The sequence below is a fragment of the Pseudopodoces humilis genome, chromosome 1 (assembly GCF_049639895.1).
Source record: "Pseudopodoces humilis isolate 2021_Gansu_Grassland_sample_001 chromosome 1, ASM4963989v1, whole genome shotgun sequence".
Taxonomy (NCBI): domain Eukaryota; kingdom Metazoa; phylum Chordata; class Aves; order Passeriformes; family Paridae; genus Pseudopodoces; species Pseudopodoces humilis.
This window is the reverse complement of record NC_142200.1, coordinates 47,140,132-47,162,479: the sequence shown is the minus strand read 5'-3', so window position 1 is coordinate 47,162,479 and position 22,348 is coordinate 47,140,132. Positions and strand designations below refer to the sequence as shown.

Below are 22,348 nucleotides of genomic sequence, written 5' to 3'. Positions count from 1 at the left end.
TGTGTGAAGGACTTTGGAGTCACCCTTTGGGGTGATGGGAGCTGAGCACTGTCAAACCCTGCCTGGTAGAGGTAAAATGAGAGGGTTGTGATGGCACTCCAAGGCACAAAACTGACTTCCAGGGAAGAAGTGCTGTACCGCTCTCCCATTGAAGCACTGGTTCAGTCAATGATCATGTTTTAATTAGTGATTATTTTTATCTTCTCATTCTTTGGCTATGTAGGAACACCCCTGAGTCCTGGTAAACCAAGATTTTTTTTTTGTCACAGGTTACTCTGAAGGTTTTATTTTAAGGCCATGGTTGTCTGTAAGATGGGTACAAGCTGTTTTCCCTCAAAATGTGAGAGGTTTTTGTGGTGTTAAGTGGCAGCTGGCTACAACTTGTTCTGTGGCAGGTTTGTGTAGTGTTTCTGTCATTCAGCAAGATCACTCTGATAGGTCAGTGTTTGGAAAATAACTTCCACTGAACTCTGTACCTCTTCAGCTATTCACTCAGCTGTGAATTTCCAGCATGGTTAGCTACCACCTGAGCATTCCTGCCCGCAGAGCCATTGGTGACTTTTGTGCCTGCTGCCCCACTTTGGACTTAAATGTGATTGGGAATTTGAGTAGGGTGCCTCAGCGAAGGTTGGTGAGGCAGAGATACAGGAAAATTATTGGAAATAACAGTGCAGGTTTTAGCTCCTGCTGCAGGTAGGGGTTGGCAGAAGGTATGAACTTCAACAGTTTCACCTGATTAAGGGACTTGAGCATATTGTGAGTGGAGGTGTGCAGGTGTGCCTGACAACTTCAGTGCTGGGAAAGCAGAGGATGGTAGTGGGAGGATGCAGTTCCACAAAGCAGCAACCAAATACAGGCACCATCTCTCCTTCCACTGGAATAGGATGCAAAACAAGAATTTAACCCTGGAGAATTTAACCCATGTTTCCGTGGGGCCAGCAGAACAGAGCCAGTGCTGTTGGGGAGGGCCTCCTTCATGGGCAGAACTTGCCTTTAAGCATCATGCCACATACGCTACAGGCCCGGGTGTTTGGTGTGCTCCCAGGTGAAGCTGTGCAGGGAAGGTGGCACTGGAGTAAAAATTGCAAGGCAGAGGAGCTATATGTGTGATGGCCACAGCTGATGGCAGTGTCCCCAGGGAAGGGTAAAGGACCTCTTCTCATCAAGTGAGGCACAGGCAAACTCACTACCCTGCCAACAAAAGTAGTTCATAGGAGTATGGACAGCTCTTCCAGAAGGCACTGGGACACATCAACACTGGGAACGTGCACATCAAGAGCTGAGGGGGTTGATGACCTTGATAGTGCTTTTTGGGCTGGAGCCAGCGCTGAAAGGCTTTACTGCAGTCACACACATTTAGTTATGCAGAAGGTCCTGTAAGCAAAGCCCAATTTTGCAGCCACCACACTGGACTTAGCTACTGAGTAAAGAGTAACAGGACAGGAGACACATCCCTACAGCTTAAAAAAAAAAAGTTAACTTTATTCCATGACTGCTTTGAGACATTCATCCGTGGTGGCCCAAGAAGTGAAAACAAACGCATACTGACTACAGTACCAGGACAGGAGCTGTTTTTAATGGACACATTGTTGATCACAATTCATTTTGAAATCATGAGATGCCAGCAACAGAAGAGACTGAATCAGCAGGTCAGGCTGGACAAATACTTGATTGTAGCCACAGCTGTTGTCTATGGGCAGCAGCACTGAGTTACACAACAAGGCAACGGTTTCTCTTCTACCTTCCTAACAGAACTGCCAGGTAAGGCAAAGGATGGACAGCTACTGAACTGTGGTATAAACCATGCAAGAGTAACAAATGTGAGAGTAGGTGTGTAATAAATACTTGATGACATTAGAGAAGAAGGAGGAAGAGAGGCTCATTAAAAAAAAATTACCTTCTGCAAGACATTAAAGCTATTTTAAGTATTGTCACCACCACAATGGGCAGTCCAGTCCAATAGTGTCTAATTGGTACATGGATCAGTTTTAAAACAATATCCCTCTGCACATGAGAAGGTTTGAACAAATTATTTATCCACTTGCTAAAGCTCTGGGGTTAAAGAAGTGATCAGTAATCAACATTTATTTCACACCTAGGCAGAATGGCTAAAACGGAAGACTATTGTTCAGCTGCTTCTTCAACGACTTCAATTCTGCGAGGCCCGTAGAGTAGAACATAAGCTATATGCCAGTCTCCACCCCCAGATAACCTCAAAATGTCTTCAGGTGTAACAATGCTGACTTTGTCGTCATCAAATTTAATCCACTCATCTGCAAGGAAAACAAGAGGATCATTTGTAAGTTAGGTACATAATATCTAAGCTTGCTTAACAACCCCTTTGCTGAAAGGAGCTGTGAAGAGTGGTTAGCAGGCTGCAATTTGGTTTGGGTTTTTTTACCTTGTTTCCTTTTGACCCAAGACACATAATGCCCAGAGGAACTTGATCTGCCTTGATGAGTTAGCACTGCCTGCAGGTCGTAATAGCCGCAATTGTTAGAACCAATATCTGAAAGGGAAAGAAAAGGTAAGAAAAAGTTGAGTCCTGCTTGAACATCTGCAGTATTTTTAACAGCTCGCAAACCAAAGATGCATCAGCCAGGCCTCAGCACCACAGCTATGTGTGTAAAAACCCCAGCTACAGCATGGAACGAAACCATTTTGAACTAAAAGCAGCAGCTCTCAGCCAGGAGAGTCTCAGGAAACTGAAGACGCTGTGCATTCTCTTGAAATAAATGTGTACCCATAAATATTACTGATGTAATGCACAGGGTAAGTGCTTTGGGCCCTCAGGCTCCCAGCCCCGCCCCCTCCAAAACTGAGGCAACACCAGCACAGCACTTTTAAAAGTCCAGTTTTTGTTGTGATTTCAGCCTTCTACCACCCACTGACAAGGCAGCGTGCGAAACAACTGCATGTTACATGCAAATGTCTTTGTGTGCCCATCTTCTATGATCACCAACTTGTCAGATGGATGGCAATTATGCCTTTCACTATCTCAGCGTTTTGGTTTACCTAAATCTTTCCATTCCTGTCAGTCTTTGAAGATTAATTTTCAAAAGCATTAAAGGGCCAGGGTTCTCAAAATATTCCTGCCATCAGGTACACCTGACACAAGTAAATACAAAGTTACTTCAAAGTAGATTTGCTTCCCTGTACTCACCATCAGGAAAAGAAAATGGCTCATATTTAACTTCTTTCTGTGCACCATCACTTTTACTAGACTAAAAAAGAGAGTAAGTTGAATTAATGTGGAACAGTTAATAAAAGCTGTAGCACAATCGTATCCAATCCCAAGTCTCCATTCATTTAAGAACATTTCTAAGTCTAAATATTTCTGTTCAACTTGCAAGAAGATGAAGTTGTATTCAAACTGTATTTTTTAGGTGGACACACAAAAGCCTTATCTGAAGACCAGTTTTAAAGCAAATATATAACCATTTTAGCTCATACCACCTGAAGTGTCCACCCATGAGATTTATGGGTTTGTTTATGAAACAATTCTGCAATTGAAGATTTATTCCTTGGTGGGGGCTCGCTAGCAGCAGAAGTGGCAGTAAGAAAATACCAGAGACAGACTCTCCGTGCCAATACATTCTGTTCAAAAATAGCACTCTTTCCTTGCTCCCATCTGTGTAAGAGGGGATGCAAGCCTCATCCAAATGTTTCAAAGAATTTGCCAGGAGTTAGGCCAGGAAAAATACCAGCAAACTTTAACAAAATGGCTAAAACACTACAGTTCTAGCTCATTTACTTTTGTCTTCATTAAAGATGGGGAAATCAGTGTTAGAATTACGTAGACGGGATAAGACATGAAACCATTTTCTAAGTCTTTACAGTACTGATTTTAAGCTCAACAGTACACATACTCTTAATTTTTCCTAGCAGTGCCTTGTACAACCCTTTCCAACTGTTGAGCAGGGAACAGCTTCCTACACTCCACTGAAAAAGGGAGCAGCCAGCAAACAGTAATATTTGAAGAGAATAATTTTGTGTAACTTACAGAAAAGCTTTAGGCATAGCACTGGTAACCAGAAGCACTACATTTTAATATATTTAATACATGCTGTCTGACTACAGCATTTGCCATTTTTCATCAAGCAAACACACCAAAGCAGATGCTATATCTTCATGAAAATAGAGGACAAAAACAGCTAAAGCTCAATTAAGGAGTTTGCTGTGTAAGAAAATAATATATTTAAAGATATAAAAATAAAATAAATATATCAAGTTTTCTCTAGTCCTTATTAGTACCCCAATTTCAGATGTATGAATTAGTAAAAGTGTCAGGAGACCTACATTCTTTGGCTGTTGATTTACTTTTTTGTCTTCTAGATCTTTGAATTTTGATCGATAAGAAACCATTTTTTCCTGCAGGTCTGGTGTACACAGCTCATACACATCCAGCATCAGAGGAAATTTGACATCCTAGGAAGTTAAAAACAAAGATTTATTAGCTTGATTTGGTACTCAGTGTTAAAGCATTCTCCCATGGGAAGACAACACAGTCAAATTAATTGCAACCCTCTTCAAATTGATGGCAACCTGACCTACTGGGATTCTGGTGACAGTATTTAACAGAAGGGCTACAATGCTTTCACAGAAGAATGTTTAATTCAGTGTAAACAAACCACCATAAATAATTATGTTCCGCATAGACTAATAATTAATAAATCAGATTCTTTATTGTTAGCTGTCATACTTTTACATTACAGAAATACTTATACAGGCCTAAAGGAAAAGAAAAAAAGAGGCAGGTGTGTAGAATGACTGTACTCTGGCAAAAATGTCAATTTGTGCTATCCAAACTAACTTCTGAAATAGCTGACATGTACCATCAGTCTTTATTTCCCTTCTTCCTCTTGTAAGGAAGGAGCATCTATCTCAATGCTCCTCAGGCAGCCTATGAGGTCTGTCAGCCATGGCCAACAGAAAGCAAAGCCAGAACATTCAGCTGTTTGCAGCTGGTTCCTGCATTTGTCCATCAGAAAGCTAGACCATAAAAATAACTAACACAGGAAGTGTCTGACAGCATAAGCATCTCTCATCAAGATTAGAACACTGTTCAGAGATTGAAAGCACGGCCCTCTCCTTAGTTAAACATTCTTCTCAGAACCACTGATGAGAAAAGACCAAAGAAATATCTTGTTTATTGTCATCCTGTAACATTAGCGATACTGGGGTAAATTCACTTTAATCCCTCACCTCTTTCCTCAGTCTATTTTGGGTAGTGCAGTGTGCCACACACCATCACAACTGGGAACAAAACTACTTGGAACTTGAGCAAAGAAACTGCACTGTTAATGTTTTTAAATGCAATTTAAAAGCAAACAATTTAGTAAGTAGTCTTCAAGTCCTTGTTGTCTACCTTTAATAAAAACTCACAGAAAACATGAAGAGGAATTAAACTTCAATATGCAGAAAACTCACCTTAAGAACTTTTGCATTCACAGATTCTTTCTCTTTGTAAAAAAATCTAACCATCTGAATAGTCAGGTATGCTGGCAAGCGACTAATTTTGGACTATAAAGAAAAAAAATTAGAAAAAGCTATTACTTTAAATATTCACAGATCTATTTTACCTTTAAGACTGGTTGTCCTAAATTACAGTCTGTTCTGGGAATGTATTTGTACACAAACCCACAGGAATAAAACAAGGTCTCCTTTTTTAAATCTTTAGATTTCTTGGATACTCAGATGCTTTATAAACATAAATCACACAATGTTGCAGCAGTAACTTTGTAGTTTGGAACAGAAAACTGACAATTAAAAGAATCGTAAAAAGCAACGAAAGTACCACTCACAGATTTGATATAGAGTGCATTTCTTTGCAGCGTTGGAGAGAGTTTGGTGATTTCCTCCTGAAGACGCTGTTAGAAGAAAAGGAAGTAACACATGTTCATCATAAAATACAGCTTAGAGAAAAGCACAACAGGAGTAAACAAACCATAAACTAAATCTTGTTCAGCCAGTCTCATCTGTTGTTGTCAGCCATTACAACACACAAGATTTTGAAATTCCTTGGCAGAAAGGACCATGCCCATTCATTCCTTCAGCTCCAGGCTCATTCCTGAGCCCAGGCAACACTGAGTCTCTCTTTGCACACAATTTTGCGCCACAGGAGTAGAACTCACAATTGGATTTTATTATGAATTGTATCTGGACTTGGTTACAAATGTATCATATGCTTGGAAAAAAAACTGAAGAAAACCTTAAGTTTCCTGTGAGAAGAGTATTTGCACATTCCTCAGCTCTCAGTCTCAAGAGCCAGAGCTGCATCTAAAGTGACAGCTGGCATCTCCTAAAAACAGTTCAGGAAAGACTAACTTGGTTCTTAGTGCTGCAATTCTCTTGCTCCAGGCAAGCCAACATAAGAATTGTAGATTTTTTTTTTTTTACCTAAAAGTGAAGTCTCCTTTTTTTATAGTTTTTTTCATTTGTGGATATTAGCTATTTTATCCTACCTTTTCTTCTAAATTGTTAGGAAGAAAAAAAAAAAAGACAAAGATATGAAGATTATCTGAGAATCACGCAACTTGGTTTTAGTCCTGTACAAACCAGATCACTGCCCAAGACTTGCACAGTTACTACAAAGGTTTTGCACTAGCTCCTCTCCTTTCTACTTCAGACTCCCCAAAAAGGCCTTACAATTTCAAAATACATACATATATATAAAGCACCAAGTACCTTAAGGAGTTCTACTTTAAAAGTTTGAGAATTATATTGTCTGATGGAAAATGACACCCCCTTCAAAATCTGCAAAATCAAATTTAGTTGTTATATCATCTGGGGGGTTTTTAATTAGGAACCAAAATGCCACCCTACTTCCAAGTTGACTTTGGACCTTTTGGGAACTGATTGCTGCATAAATCATGATACTGCTCAGTCTGGAGTGAAACCCAGCTGCACAAACAAGTAGCCAACTGCCTTGCACTTGGTTACCTGCACGGGGCAGAGCATGTCAGGGTCAAGAAAATGCTCTGCTGAAGTCTGTTGGACATTAACATGTAATTCCCTTTCATCTTCCCAATGAACACCAAAAGGATTCCTGAAACTTTGTAAAGCTTGGACAGCAGATGTCAATTCCACATAACAGATTAAATACACTTAGAATTAAGTGTATTTAGGTCACTTAGAATTTCAGTTTGAAAAGGCCATTTAGAATTTCAATTCAATAAAAGTTGCAATAGCTTACCAATTTTAGTCCTGTAAACAGGTATTTCACTTCTTGATTGATAAAGCAGCTAAGCTGAAGGAGATTCTCCTTTCCTTTAGTTACTTCTTCTTCTTCGGCTTCTGTACATTTCATGCTTCACAAAATTAAGGAAAACCATCATCCACCAAGAGCTGAACTACTGCTCTAGTGAAAAGAGCATGCCAAGCAGCACAGTAATTTAGGTAATCCTGTGCTTGTGTAGACAGTACTTTTACTTCTCATAGTACAAAAAAGATTTGAAGGAACCCTTCCTTCAGACCCATCTGTTCTTCATACCTAAGGACAAGGGGCAGCAGGAGCAGACAGCACACCAAAAAAAGTAAAATAAGTCTTTGATCACCATTTAAGCTGAGGCCTGCATTTTCTTTCTTCTCCCCCATCTCCACCTAACCCCCAGGACACAGAACACATTAACTGGCTGCCAACACCCAGTTGCAAAGCCCTCCTGCAACATTACACTCCATTGTTGCTTATGATTAATAAAGATATTCTACTGCTGCTGCTGCTGGCCAGACTTCCTGTTTCTTTACAACATGCAGAGCCTCCCTTCTCTGCCTTGTATCTGTCCTCTTCACTGAAGTGAAATTAATTCCTTCATTATTTTCTGCACATTCCTTTCAACTGTTCTGTCTGTCCTCTTCTCTTTTCATAGTTCTACCCCAATGCTTTTCTCTCATCCATCTCCTTCCAACAAGGTATTTTTCTGACTGCAGCTGTTCTACAAATGCTGTTTTAGTTATATTTTGAAAGTCTGCAACCCTTCTAACAAATCTTCTTGCTGATACTGACCTATGCATCACTCCTCTTAACTACACATTCCAAGACTCCCAACTCTTTTAAGGATAACCAACATCACAGAAGAGGGAGAGAGATGCATGATTCTTACTTTTAAAAAGGCCTTTATTCCTCATTACTACCAAGCTATGAGATACAGCACCTTATCTAAGGGGATGTTTCCTTATTTCAGACAAGCAAAATGCCTGGTGTGTAGCTCTTTTTAGAGGTGTTGCTCAGTTTGATGACAGCCAGGATTTTGGGGTGGAGAAAGGGGAAAAGAGTAATACTTGCCATGAGATGTGTGCCCCACGTGGTCATATCCTCTTTTTCTTGCTAGAAAGAACCTACTAGAAAGTGTCAGCTGCATTTGTTTCTTACTCATAGAACAGTGAACACCTAATTTATTTCTTAAGAAATCAATCAAGCTACCTTTTCTGCATCTCTAGTACATCAGGTATGTCGGCAACACACCTTTACAAGCCAAAAAGGTCTATTTAGGACAACAATTACTTTTAGTTGGATAAAGCATGTCAGCATCCCTGAAGCTGGTAAGTACCAATCTTCTCTGGGGAGAAAATCTGCTACTGAAATTCAACAAGGGTTTGTTCTTTTTCTGTAAATTTCCATTACCACTCTCTCTCCCCACATCATCCTTTCCCTCAAAGCATATCCAACCTTAATTTTTAAGTTCTGTGTACTCCTGCACAACATCATGACCCTCTTTCCCCAGCCTACACCTTCATTTTCCATACTATATGAATAATGCTTTTCATCCTCCCTGAACTCAACTGCTAAAGTGTGAAATCATCATTGTTTATGTCTTGCCTTAATCTTTAGGATACGCTGTTTCAAATTCAATGCTGAAGAATTGATCAATTAAACTCTTCTTTTTAGAGGATGCTGCTGTAGCTCCAGAGTCTGTCTGTAAAACAAAATCTCTTGTGATGTAACTTTAAATAGAATGTAAATACAGTATTCTCTACAGACAATGATAACAAAATAACCCCACTTATTTAGAGTCTTTAAAGCCTATTCCTTCATCTTTCTATAGGTGCATTTTCTCCTAGTCAGTCAATCTTCTAACACAGCATGCAAGTTCCAAAACAAACACGCTTTTAACATGCTGTTAAAACCAACCTAAAACACATTAACAAGCAAGATCAAAAACTCACAAAGCCCTGTCCCACAACTTAAATTTATCTTAAGTTTCAGGATAGTCTTCCAAGGCTCTGCCAAGACTCTCCAGAAAACAGATTACACAGAAAAGAGAAAGCTGTTTTGGTAAACACTCAGGAAAAACTTCCAGTAATTTATTGTATCAGGTTGATTTTGTTAGCTGTCTGTTTGAAACAGTTCAATTTAGCACGCTTTTTCCAGAAAAAAGAGTTCTTATGTGCTGGATTAACAGGTTATCAGGGCCAGCTGCCATTTATGTGAGTGGGTGTCACCACCAGCTTGGTCCAACACGGCCTTCCTTACAAAGCCCAAAGGGAAGGGTTTCCTTCAGCACACTCCATAGCATCACTGACAGGACCATGGTAGCTTTACACTGACCAGACACATCAGAAAGCAATTTCACATATTGACACATGTTAAAGAACTCACAAACAGACAATATTTAACAAAACATGTGTGAAATACTACAAATTCTTATTCAGGTTAGAGTAAGACTACAATTACCTCCATAACTGTATCACCTTCTATGCCTTCCAGCTTCTGCTGTAGTACCCTCATCATCTGCACCCAGCACTCATTGGCATCCTAGGAAGGGAACACAATGTTAATTCTGACTACTAGCATTATGATTTAGTAATATTAAACCCATCAACAATAAAGCCAAATGTGAGGATTCCTTAGCTAAGAAATTCTAAGAATTCCACCATGCATTCTCAGAAGTAGCACTTGATATTATGTTCAACTTCTATACAACTTTTATACAGAAAAAACACCCCATTTTACTACTGGGAGTAATTATTTTCACAAGAGAAGGAAAGGATTAAAATGTTCTTGTTCTCAACTTCCAACATACTGTAGAATTTTAAACAATAAGCTAATAATTGGTCTTTACCTGTTGAAGGTACTGGCCTTGATCACCCTTCTCTGCAAACTGTGGGAAGGCCATATGTAAAAACTGCAGGAGAATGATAGGTGGGATACTGGAGGAAGTTTTATCCATGGAATCAAACAAGTCTCTAAGAGCTTGAAGAAAAAGTAAGTGAATGCTTTGAGAAGTGTAAAAACAATTCAAACATGGCAGGAAGTGTAAAAAGAATAGTAAAACAGCAGCAACATTTAAAGACTGATCATTTAACACTGTCCAATTTGATCTTTCCAAAGCAGGACCAAATTTTCCAGGTGGCATAACAGGTGCACCTAAGATCTCCTTTGTGAACACAACTTTGAAAGCATAAAGATGGCAATTCTGAGAATTTGGCACATAATGCCTTGTCTTTCCTGGCTGCTAACAGGAAAAAAATATTGAGCAATTAAGATTTCATTCGGAACACATCTGAGGAACAATGTTTTCACAAGAAAAAACAGAAGGCATTCACAATCTATCCTCTAGAACAACTTAAGTTTCACCAGCTACGAGGAAAAAAAATTCAATAAAATATCTAGGAAATATCCATGCTTAAGACCCTTCTTAAGAGAACAAGGATGTGTATGCACATGTGCAGAAAGCTCATAGCTATGTGCAATCCAAAGAATGATACTGACTGCATGACAACACACATGGCTTTCTTTTTTGTTCCACACTCTAGCATATGTCTTATCTACCCAAGTTATAGCATTTTAAATCTACAGATCACTTCAAAAGCACCTGTTAATCCTCACAACAACCCTGTGAGGAAGGCAACAGTCTTCGTGGTCACTAATTTACAAGTGAAGAGACTAATGAATTGTTCTCTCGAGTAAGTGAATATAGGCAAAATTACAGGGAACTACGGTCAGTTGCTTCCTCTTTCAGAAATGTCTTCACTGACCCTGATAAGAGGTGCAACTGATATGACACAGCAATTAAAAAAAAATGCCATAAGTGTCATGCAGGAGCTCCTGAACAGATCAGCACCCAAGAATTAACTACAAATTACTTAAACCATTAAAATTCCTAAGAAGCAGAGCTGTCACCTTAAAAACACAACAAGGGACACGAAGTAAAGGCAGTGAAAAGGGGAGGGGCAGGCATGGCTGTATAGAGTAACCATTGAACTTACCACCCCAAAATTCGATCAGCAGGCATACCCACAAACTGGACCTTTCCTTCCTTATATTGTTTTGTGTTTTTCCTTAAATGGACTGGTAGAAATCCCAGTGTCCTGGCCCAGCATCTTAGTGGGGCAATGAAATAGAGTAAAAAAAGAAAAAGCGGACAAGTAGTACCCTTGTTCAAGTGTAAGGGGTCTAACTAGAACTCTAGTTAGAGCTTGAAGATACGGGGCCACCGTGAGCTCCCACAGTGTGAGCACCCAGACCACCACAACAAAGAGTAACTTTTGTTTTGAAGACCGTCCTTTCCATTCCAGTTATGAAATCTGGATCTTTAGGGCAAAGGCTAAGACCTCTGATAAAGCATCAGTTTTCATCACAACAATAATGCTCAGCCAATAAATCATATTAAAAAATACCAATGAAATGCATATCCCAGGACTATGGTCTTAGCCTACCACCATGTGAAACAAAGAACTAAAATATTTCTACACGAAGTGATCAAATCAACAGACGGATGGATGGAATCTGCTTTAGGAAGTTCCAATTACTTCATCATGCCTACATGTTTAAGAGATACAAATTGTTTCTACCTAAGCCTAGATCACACTTAAGTGTCTTTTCCCTAGCCTGCAGCCTGATAATGAGCAGAGATAAACGCTTTGCAGGCAGGGGCAGAATAACCTTTAAAGACAAAATGAATCCTCCAGTGCCAGCAGATCTGACATTCCTAAGGCATATGCACTAAAGAACAATACACAGAATTTTAACTGCAGATTTCATCTGCAGTTAGCAGGAAGTCACACACTTGTCTAAACCCGTTTTCTACTCTAAACACCAACCTGCAGTAATGTATTGAGCAGAGGCCATTTCTCCCGAAGCTCTTAAGGCACCACCATACCTAAAAGGGAAGAAAAATAATTTGCTTGCAATTAAACACAAACAGGAAGGACAGTCAGGTTTTTGAAGCGGGCAGCAGCTAGATTAATTTAAAGGAAATCTATCACCAAGCCAGAAGTAACCAAAGGTAAGATTCACTCACAGTTACCTCAAAGTTTCAGCTACCTTGCAAGCATGGAAGCTACAGACATCTGGCATCTTTCAGACAGTAAGTAAAGGCAGACTAAAAAATCTGGCAACATCACTGCTGCTTCCCTAAACCTTTTGCCTTAAAGACTTGTTTTACTTTTAAAGAAACTGAGAAAGTCTGAACAAAAGCTACCACATTTCTGAACACTTGCCATGATACATGTACACTCGCCAGATACATGGAGAAAAAAAAAAACCACCTTCAAGGATAGATGGCAGATAAAATGCACAGAGATGGAGGGCAGGCTTGCTTCCTCCCTTCACAGCAGAAGCAAAACAGTAAGAGGTGAGATATTTTCTTAGGAAAGTATTTCCTACACTGAAAAGGTGTGGGAGTCCACCTATATGACAAGGACTTATCACTCTGAATTCTTAATTTAGCAGTTGGATGAGGAACAGACGGACTCCCCAAAGCCGTCAAGCACAAGGAGGGTCTCTCACATTCTCTAATCTCAGAAATTCTGAACTTTTGAAATTCTGACCATTGCTAGATGACCAGCAGGAAACTTTCCCCTGACATGCTACAGAACAGGGAGGAGTTCCTTGGGGAGATCGGTGGTGCAGGCTGTGAGGAAAGAAGCTGTAACAGCTTTCCCAAGTGAGTCCTTTCACACCTCTCCCACTGCCATGCACCCTATAGCCTTCTGTGCTGTCATCAAGCAAGGGAAGACCAAAAAAAGGCTAAATCTCCAGGGAAAAACAGAGCTTGAATCCGACTGTGAATCTGACTTCCTACAGACAATATGGCTACATCTTGTATTGCAGTCTCAATAGCCAGTTTCACAGGCTACATTTTGCCTTTTGGTATGTCAAATTTGTCAAATATTCTGATTCAGTGCAGACTTTCCAAAAATGACAACATTGATAGTCAATAAAAACCCTGAAACCAAATTTCTGTACTTCACTCACAGTCCTCAGCGCTTAACAATTAAGGTTCACCTGCTAACAGAATGAAAAACTGTAACTACTTAAATAACAAGTGATGACAGCAATACAGAATATCCAGCTGGCTACCAGGGAATCAAGAAAGCAGTGTATTTTGAAGGAATTCAATTAACCCTAAGATGGCAATAATGCTGTACCTAATTCTCACTTTTTAAGATGATTTCTCATTACAATTCATCTGGAGGACAAATTCAGGCCACGTTGTCAGGTATTATGTTTTCTTTTAATATTCATAACTTTCAAGTTTCTTGTATATTCCTTACAAAAAAAACCAAAAACAACACAACCAACCAACCAACCAACAAAAACCACTGGCCATTTTAACATTTCAGTCTAGAGTAACAAAAACAAGCAAAAAATCAGAAAAAGTATCCTACAATCAGAAAAAATTAATAAACAAAACAAAATTCCATGAAGGCATGTCTTAGAACTTCCTGCGGTACCTCCAAGTAGTAAATGTCAGAATTTCACAGCTGAAAATACTGTGCAATAGAGCCATTGTAGGAAATATTTCTCAAAGAAACAGGACTCCCACATGATTCTTTTATGCAGAACAGGACCATAAAACCTAACAGCAAAAAATCAGGGTTAAGAGTTCAGTAGCTTGTTTTAGCATTTTAAACTGATCTTGATAGGAGCTACTTTCTAGCGAAGCCAAACACATTCTATTAAAAGCCAGCTCCAAGAAACACGAAGTCTTAACTTCTTTATTGAATCAATCATAATGTTAATCTTGAACAGACCTGAAGAGTAACAGATTGCTATGAAAATCCGTACCAGTATTAAAATGACCATTCTGCAAAATACCTCCTTCATAAGCTAAAGAAAACATTTTAGTCATGGTGTTTTCGTCCTGACTCCTACCTTTTAAGGGCCTCTTTCACTTCTGGCACTGAGCGGATACACTGAACCGTAGCATTCATGTAGCAAGTGTTGCCAAGGTTTGTCAATCCACATGGCAATTCCATCTACCAAAAAAATTCACAAGGGTGCTTGAAGGTCAGAGAGATGTGGCAACCGTTTCTGTACAAATGCTAAAACGTGACATCAACTTCTAAGCAACTGAATTACACATAAAACCTGGAATATTACATCAAACTTTGTGAGGTTTTTCCAGATCCACTTCATTATTATATTTATCATTACATCACTTGATACTTTTAAGGAACATTCAGGAATGCTTTGGGGGTTTTCCTCTGCATGTTTAGTGTAATGAACATATTCTTCAAGCATGCAGTCATTCGGAAAGTTCAATTATAATCCCATTCAAGTTTTGACTTTAAAATTGTATTTCCGTGAAATTTCCACATGAACACATTTGTACAAAGCACTGATGTTTTAATTAAAATGAGTTTTCAGTAAAACTAGGAAAAGGATGGAGTTCATAGACGGAAACAAAAGCACTGTTTAAACTCTTCTCCAGAAATTTGCAACAGATCATTAGCTTGATCGTTTTAGACAACAAAGTTGTGAATTTCTGAAGTTTTGACCAATGTGAAGGCCAACTAATACTCAGCTGACCAGTTCCAGAAATAACTATAAATCATCATGTAATAGAATTTTTCTTTATTTTCCTTTTTTTTAATCCTGAATACTGAGGTATTTGTCAGTGAAAAAGACAGTTTAATGAAACTGAAGTAGTACTGCATACCAATACCAAAAGATTATTTTAGGAAAAGAGAAATCATTTAACAAATCTCACAAGTGAATACATGCACTACAGACAACTGAATTTTGATCTATAACAAAACTTCCACGTGATCAACTTTTTTTAAAAGTTGTCTGACAACGAATCACCTCCTTGCTTCCCTCTCATTTATCTCAGTGTCTGTGTATGGGGTTACTGAAAAATACAGAAATATCCTTCACCTGCAGGTGGCCTGGACAGCACTAGATCCTGAAGCAGAAACCCAGTGCTAAACTACAGATCCTTTTTCATACAGACAAAGATAAAAGTCTTCCTGTTCTGTATGCACAGTTGACAACAATCATGCAACTGTGAATTATGACAAAGCTTGCAGTTCAAATGACTGATGAGAAAATTAATCCTTTCAAGTTGTAAAAAAAGGAAACTCAGGAGTTACCTCATTAAGAAAATAGATTAATTATGTTCTTTCAGACTTTACTTCCATAAAGCAAAACATCTGTGCCAAACTTATTTTCATTTTTCACGAAGTTGACCTAATACTAGTAACATGGACAAACAAAACCCCAAATACACTCCACCCCAAAACAAACCTTAGTCTCACATCATAGATATGAAAGAGGCAGGAAATAATTTTGTGTATCTAAGAGGCCTTGTTTAGACAAAGTACTGATGCAGCAAGGGCAATACAACATCTTTAAAAACATCAGCAATGCTATTTTAAGAAAATCTACTAAGCTGCCTGCTCAAAGGAAAAAACAGCACTAATTGTATGACTTTTTAAATTAAATCACAGACTTCTTTTCACTGCTCCCAGTTTGGTTATTGATGTAAATTTGTGATTCTTGGTGAAGATGCTAAATAGACATTACAGTTTCAAAACCCACTTCTAAGCAACTGCAAGTATTTAAAAATGTGCCATTACTTGAAGGTTTACAAGGAACCAAAGCTGGAAACATGCTTACAGCCGAAGCCAGCTGCTCCTCTGTCATGTCCTCCACGAAGACGGGCCGAGCAATCGGCTCCTCTGGAAGCGCGTCTGCGGAACCCATCATTAGTAATGTCATCCCCTTGAAACACAGTAAAAATAGCTATGAATATCTAAGGACAGTTATTTCCACTCAAACCCTGAAGCTCTTAACATACTTCAGCTATTTCCCCAAAAATAAACAGTCTTTCTCTTAGTTTAACAGAACCAATACTGCACTACTGTGACTTTAGGGCGTACCTCAATTCCTCTCATCTAGGAAGGACCCACTGAGAACAACTCCACAGAATTATCCATGCTAGATGTTTCCACTGAAACATTTGGTGAGGCTGGGGAGCTTGTCCAGCAAGTTCTGGGCTAAACTAGTTGAAAAGTGAAAAATAACCTTAGCTACCACATCAGTTTAGACACGAAAACTAACATTTTAGGGTTAAAAAAAAAGAGCCAATCAGGTTTCCATGCTTGCTGAACTAGCATAATGTGAAAAGGAGTCCTTCAGCTTCAACAGGAGCACAACTACACAATAAGATCTGTCAAAGGAGGAGAAAATTGCTACCTGGAGTCTTGAAACATACAGTGCTAAGGAAAAGGATGAACAACAGAATGAAGAGAAACTGCTTTGACAGTGTAAATAAATCCCTAGAGCTTGTATATAACATTATTAAAGTGAATAAAGGCAGCTATTAGCACAACCACATGCAGAAAAAAATAATATTATGTACTGCGTTTTTTACTGAATAACTTTGCTACAATAGCTGCAGCTATGGGCTGCTAACAAATGCTTGCAAACTAGTTACAAGGGTAAGAGCAGTGCTACCTAAATCAATCTGCCCAGAGAAGAACTGGAGTAAAACCTGTAACAGCTGTTACAAGATGTTACAAGAGACGTACAATAATCAAAATGACACCAAAAAAAAACCCAACAAAAACCTGTGGGATTCCCTGATGCAATATTATAAAGGCAAGCAGCACAAACATGTTAGCTTTCTGTTTTCTTTTTGAACTAGCCGAAGGTATGAATTACCATTACTAATAGCTTTGTTTAAAAACAGCAGCTATTTAACAGAGGAGAGCATATTTCAGCAGGTTGTTAAAAGAGGACATAAGCAGAGGTCTAACTTCAGCATCACCAACACATGGTGTTGTCCATGATGGGGATGTGCAAGGACAAGGGCCTGCAGAGTGCCCAGGTTCACAAGCTCTCTCTAAATAACATCGCATTATCAGTAATATCTCTCTACATAACTTATTTTTATGGTCACAGATAAGACAGCACTGCTCTGACCCAGAACATTTCTTGTATGAAAATAAACATATATATGCATCAGAAAAGATGGTATAACTTCCCTACTGATGCCAAAAAGGGGTTTTTTTTAATAAATCAATGGTGAGACTTTTCTAAGCATGCTTACACACAACACCTACAAAACTAGTTTTCATCAAGATATGACTTTTTAAGAAAGCACTGCCCATTCAAACAGAAACAGGAAGCACTTTCGAGTCTTTCTTTAAATGCCAAAATAAAATATCAGAATAGTGAAATTTAGTTACTGCTCAGAACTTACATTCTTTATTTTTAGGTTCCCCCAGTCATCATCCTGTGAAATAAAATAAATGGCAAGTTAATTATCTTGTAGTAAGATACTTGTAGCAAGTATTTTAATTAATATTAACAATATTTCTAAATATACAATTTGTTTCATCCAAGATGACACAATATTAACTATTTAATACATGTTATCAAGTCTTGTCTGACTAAAATAAAAAGCAGCCAAACTGTGTTTTCAATAAGGTTCCTCATGTGTTGTTCAACACTGCTTACATGTAAACAACTTTTTGCAGCAAAATTGCCTGTATCTCATTACACCAGTAAGTCTCCAGCAGAGAAGCACCAGAGAAATTTCTCTTAAACAAGTTAGAAAGAAAAAACTTGCATTCAGATTCTGAACATAAAGAAGTAACAAAAAAATCTCCCACCAAGCTGTGTTTTGTATAAATGAGTAAAGAAGTGCAATCAGTTTAATGCATACAACCAAAGATCTTCCGGAGGAACACCCAGAGACATGGTCATTGTTCATGTTAACACATAACAAAGTCAGACATAATACAAAAAATTGATTTCTACCTTCAGAGTTCCTCCTTTAACCATAACCTTCTGTCTAGCTGGCTGAACTCCGGTCAGTGCAAATAACTGGGCTTTGAAGACCATTGGAGGTTCGTCAGTGTTCAGCTCCACGCCATCGAATTTCTCTTTTCCCCATTTCACATTTACTGCAAACAAAATGTTTTGAAACTTGATTATTTCCTAATACCCAAGAATGCAATTACCAAGATTACCAAGACTTCATACCTCAACTTAAGACATTCTGTTTTCAACTGTTAAAATTGCCAATAATGAAGGCAGGGAACACCTTTAATATTTAATGGCACCTCATCCATCAGAACATACCACTTCCAGCAGTCTAAAAACATCCTACAAAACCACTGAAGTAACACACATACTGAGAAACTCTGCAAGCAGTGTGCCTAACACCATCACAAACCCTTTAGCAGGTCTTCTCAAAAGCAGTTTGGAACCAACTCTGCATTCTCTTGGCACTGCTCGTTGCAAACAACTGAACTTTCTGAAGGAAGTTCAGAGGTGTGATTCCAGCTCAGTTACCCGTAGCATTTCCGTTCCCCTTCAGAGGAAAACAATACAGTGCTCTTTAAAAGCAAGGCTATTGAGCCCAGTAAAGGTGCAGGTCTGGAATTAAGAAGCAAAGTGAAATTTGGTCACAAAAAAGTGAACCCTGAGGCTGGAAATGGGATCACCAGCAGAATTGGGAAGCATAATGGCACAATGGAATGTTAACTTCTCTCTGGTGAGATTAGTAATGACCAAGAGCAGACAAAAAATGTGGAATAAGCTGTGTGTCTCTACAGAACAATGACACACCTTTGACTACTTCCAAGAACTAACACAGGCTTCCTTAGCAAGATGAGATTTTACTGAAAATCTGTAAAACACAGCATGCAGCAACAGCCTACATGCACTGTAAGTGGCTGAAATACCAGACTTTAGGAAAGCCACTTCCTTCTACCTGTGCTTCGGTTTTACATAAATATATTACAGCAACCATAACTTTTTTTTTAAAAAAAAAGTCATAATTTTGAAAACCCTTCCAAGAAGGTTCAGATTTCAGATGTACACAATGCTTTGATGCATAATATCACAGAATAATCAAAAGCAAGTCTAAATGAGTTAGACTAAATTAATCTACAAAGGAACTGAAATGACTGACTTTTCAGTATTTCTAATAGAAACCATCTTCTATTCAGACATTCAACGCATGTTGAGGACCTAGGAAGCACAAGTCTTTTCCCATTTTCCAGGAAGACAACCCACTCAGTCACTGAACAAGTCAGCTGCACGGAGTTTTGTGTTTTGAATTTTTGAACAGTCATGCATCCACTGCTAAATATGCAGAAGAGTTAGCAATTATTAATCCATAGTGTCATAGGTTTTGGCAACGCAGCACTCAAGAGGAAGAATGGAAGAGCATGAATATCTTCTCTTCAGAGACTGCAACCAAGACTTCATGCAAAAGAAAAGAGAAACTTGTTAATTTGAAAACAATGGAAAGTAAGAAAAAGGAAGGACGTATTTTCCCTGCTGATCAGAAAACACACCACATACAATTCACAGAACGGGTCAGGTTGGAAGGGACCACAGAGGGTCATCTCGTCCAACCTCGCTGCTCAAGCAGGGCCATCCCAGAGCACAAGCCACAGGATTGTGCCCAGACGATTCTTGAACATCTCCAGTGAGGGAGACTCCACTAGATTTGGATGAGGGAAAATCCTGTTATATCGACATAAGGATCCCAGTTTGCCAACCACAGCTTCAGTAGTGGACAAACTACTCTGAGGCTGCATACAACCTAAAAAACTGAAGAGCCCAACTAGGCTAGATCTGTGAGATACTATCATGGCAGCAATTGGTCCCAGAAGCATCACTGGAGGTTTTGTTCTTGAAGTCTTCCCTGGAAACCTTTCTTTACAGCAAGAAGGGCCAGCAGGATAAAGTATAATTTAAGAAAGCTTTAACTTTAGGTTTAGGGTAGACATTAGGAAGAATCTCTTCACAGAAGGGGTGATTAGACACTGGAATGGGCTGCTCAGGGAGGTGGTGGAGTCACCGTGCCTGGTGGTGTTTAAGGAAAGACAGGATGTGGCACTCAGTGCCCTGGTCTAGTTGACACGGTGGTGACTGGTCAAAGGTTGGACCTTTTGGGTTTTCCAACCCAACGGAGCCTGTAGGATATAATGGCTTTCCAAGAGCGGAGGCAGACACACCCGGAAGGCGCAGATGCAGAGCTCTGGCTCACCAGAGGGACGGCACCACTTCTCTTCTAGCAGAAAGGCAGAGCAAACCGAGACGGGCAGCGCCGAGGCACGGCGGCCCGCGATTGACACCCGCCCTCCCACCAGCAGGGCCAGGCCAACCCTGCCTCCCTGCTTCCCTTCTTTCCCTCCTTCCCTCCCTCCTCCGCCGCCCGGGCCGCGCCTCCCGGGGCGCTCCCGGGGCCGGCGGGGCCGGGACGGGCGCGCACGTGCGAGGCGCCTCCCGCTCCCGCCGCTGCCGGGCACCGCCCGCCCGCCCCGGCAGGGCCCGCCGCGAGGGGCGGGGGGCCGCGCTCACCTGAGAAGAGCGGCATGGCGGAGCGGCGTGTCCCGGGCGCAGGGCGGCGCGGCGCGGCGCTGGCGGGGCGGGCGGGCGCGGGCGGGCGGCGGCGGCGGCGGCGGGTCCCGGCCCCGCTCGGGGTCTCATTCAAACCAGCCCCCGGGATGACGCTGCAAGCGCGGCCGCTCGGCGGAAGCGGGGCGGGAGCGCTGCGCGCGCGGCGCCGGAACGGGCGGGGCCGGGAGCGGGAGCGGGAGCCGGGGCGTCCCGGTAATCCTGGGAGCCGTGGGCACAGCCCCCGCAGGGCGCCGGGCTGGGGCCGGGACAGGACCGACCCACAGAGTGAGGTGCAGGCGGTGCTGGTGCCGCGGGCCGGGAATGTCGGTGTGCGGGGCGCAGGGCTGGAGCGAGAGCGTGTCCGGTTCTGAGAGCAGTGCAGCAGACAGGGAGCTCCTGGAGCAGGTCTAGAGAAGGGCAGCAAAGATGATGAACTGGATCATCTCTGTCACGATGATGCGCTGAGAGCTGGGCCTGTTCAGCCTCGGGAAGAGATGACTGAGAGGGGACCTCATCAATGTGTATAAATATCCAAAGGGAAGGTGTCAGGAGGATGGAGCCAGGCTCTCCTCGGTGGGACCAAGCAGTAGGACACAAGGCAGCAGGCAGAAACTGAGGCACAGGAAGCTGCATCTGAGCATAAGGGAGAACCTCTTTACTGTGCAGGTTACCGTGTGCTGGAACAGATTGTCCAGAGAGGGTGTGGATTCCCCCTGACCGGAGACATTCAATAACTATCTGGATGCAATCCTGAGCCATGTGCCCTTGGACAGTTTGAGCAGGGAGGTTGGACCGGATGACCCACTGTGCTCCCTCTTAACCTGACCCATTCTGTGACTGTGGTTCTGTGAGAGGTGAGATGGGCTTTTGCACTCCCAGGGGTCTGCCCAAAAGCTGTGATTGCACAAGGCAGGGGAAGGGAGGCAAAAAAAATAAAAATACTCTTGTGGATGAAATAGGTTTGGTTTATAGGAAAGGATGGAGTAGGAGCTAAAATTATCAACTGAAGGACTTCATTGGAAGAAGATGAGTAATCAACCAAAAGTTATTTTTGGGCTCAGTGATAGATAAGGAGCACTGAAGGATGTGTGTGATGGCAACAGCCAGGAGCCTTCAGCATGATGAACCCAAGTTGTAAATGTTGAAACCAGTAGATGCGGAGACCTGAATCTCAACTGCTTCTACAAAAACTCTTGGTACTAGGATGTGTTCAAAGAAACAAAAGCAGTGCTTTACCATACAAGTGAGAGGATAAGAGAGAAACATCCCTTCCTTGGACCCCTCCTAGCTCCAGAAACCCAGTGCTCCTCTGCTGCTTACAGGTGCAGCTGTGAAGAGCTTCTGCCACAGACAGCAACCACTGTCTGGTTGTTGGCATGTGCACTTCTGGCCATGCTTTTGCCAAAGAGTTGATATCCTAAAGAAGGATCTTTTCCTTGCTGTTCCTCAAATGTGATTTTCAGTTCCAAACAGTAGAAGAATGAGATATGAAATGGCCATAAAAATAATCCAGGGTTTGAACGCAAACCTTAAGGTGAAAGGCTTAGAAATTTCTGTCTTTTCAGTTTGTCATGGAGAAGAAGAGCAAAAGTTGACTTCATTGTCCAGCGTAGGTTCCTAGATGGGACAAAGAGATTTGAGCGAGCAAGGATTACATTTCACAGAGAAACTTCAAAGGGTGTTTTGCTGAAATTTTGCTGGATTATGCTGGATCTTGAATTAAGGTGGAGTTTACAATTACTAAAGTGATTTAGGTGT

The 22,348-nt window shown here is 40.8% G+C and overlaps 1 protein-coding gene across 1 annotated transcript; it reads right to left on the bottom strand.

Moving 5' to 3' along the window:
- Positions 1-1,549: 1,549 nt before the first annotated feature.
- USP14 (ubiquitin specific peptidase 14) lies at positions 1,550-20,634 on the bottom strand. The gene is made up of 16 exons (XM_005517224.3): positions 20,552-20,634; positions 17,993-18,138; positions 17,433-17,465; positions 15,845-15,949; positions 14,099-14,202; positions 12,043-12,101; positions 10,062-10,192; positions 9,674-9,754; positions 8,836-8,915; positions 7,196-7,310; positions 5,805-5,870; positions 5,431-5,523; positions 4,300-4,428; positions 3,164-3,224; positions 2,402-2,509; positions 1,550-2,273 (listed from the first exon to the last, which is right to left on the bottom strand). Exons 1-16 carry the CDS (start codon positions 20,565-20,567, stop codon positions 2,122-2,124), a joined length of 1,479 nt encoding a protein of 492 aa, XP_005517281.1. The 5' UTR covers positions 20,568-20,634; the 3' UTR covers positions 1,550-2,121.
- Positions 20,635-22,348: the final 1,714 nt, after the last annotated feature.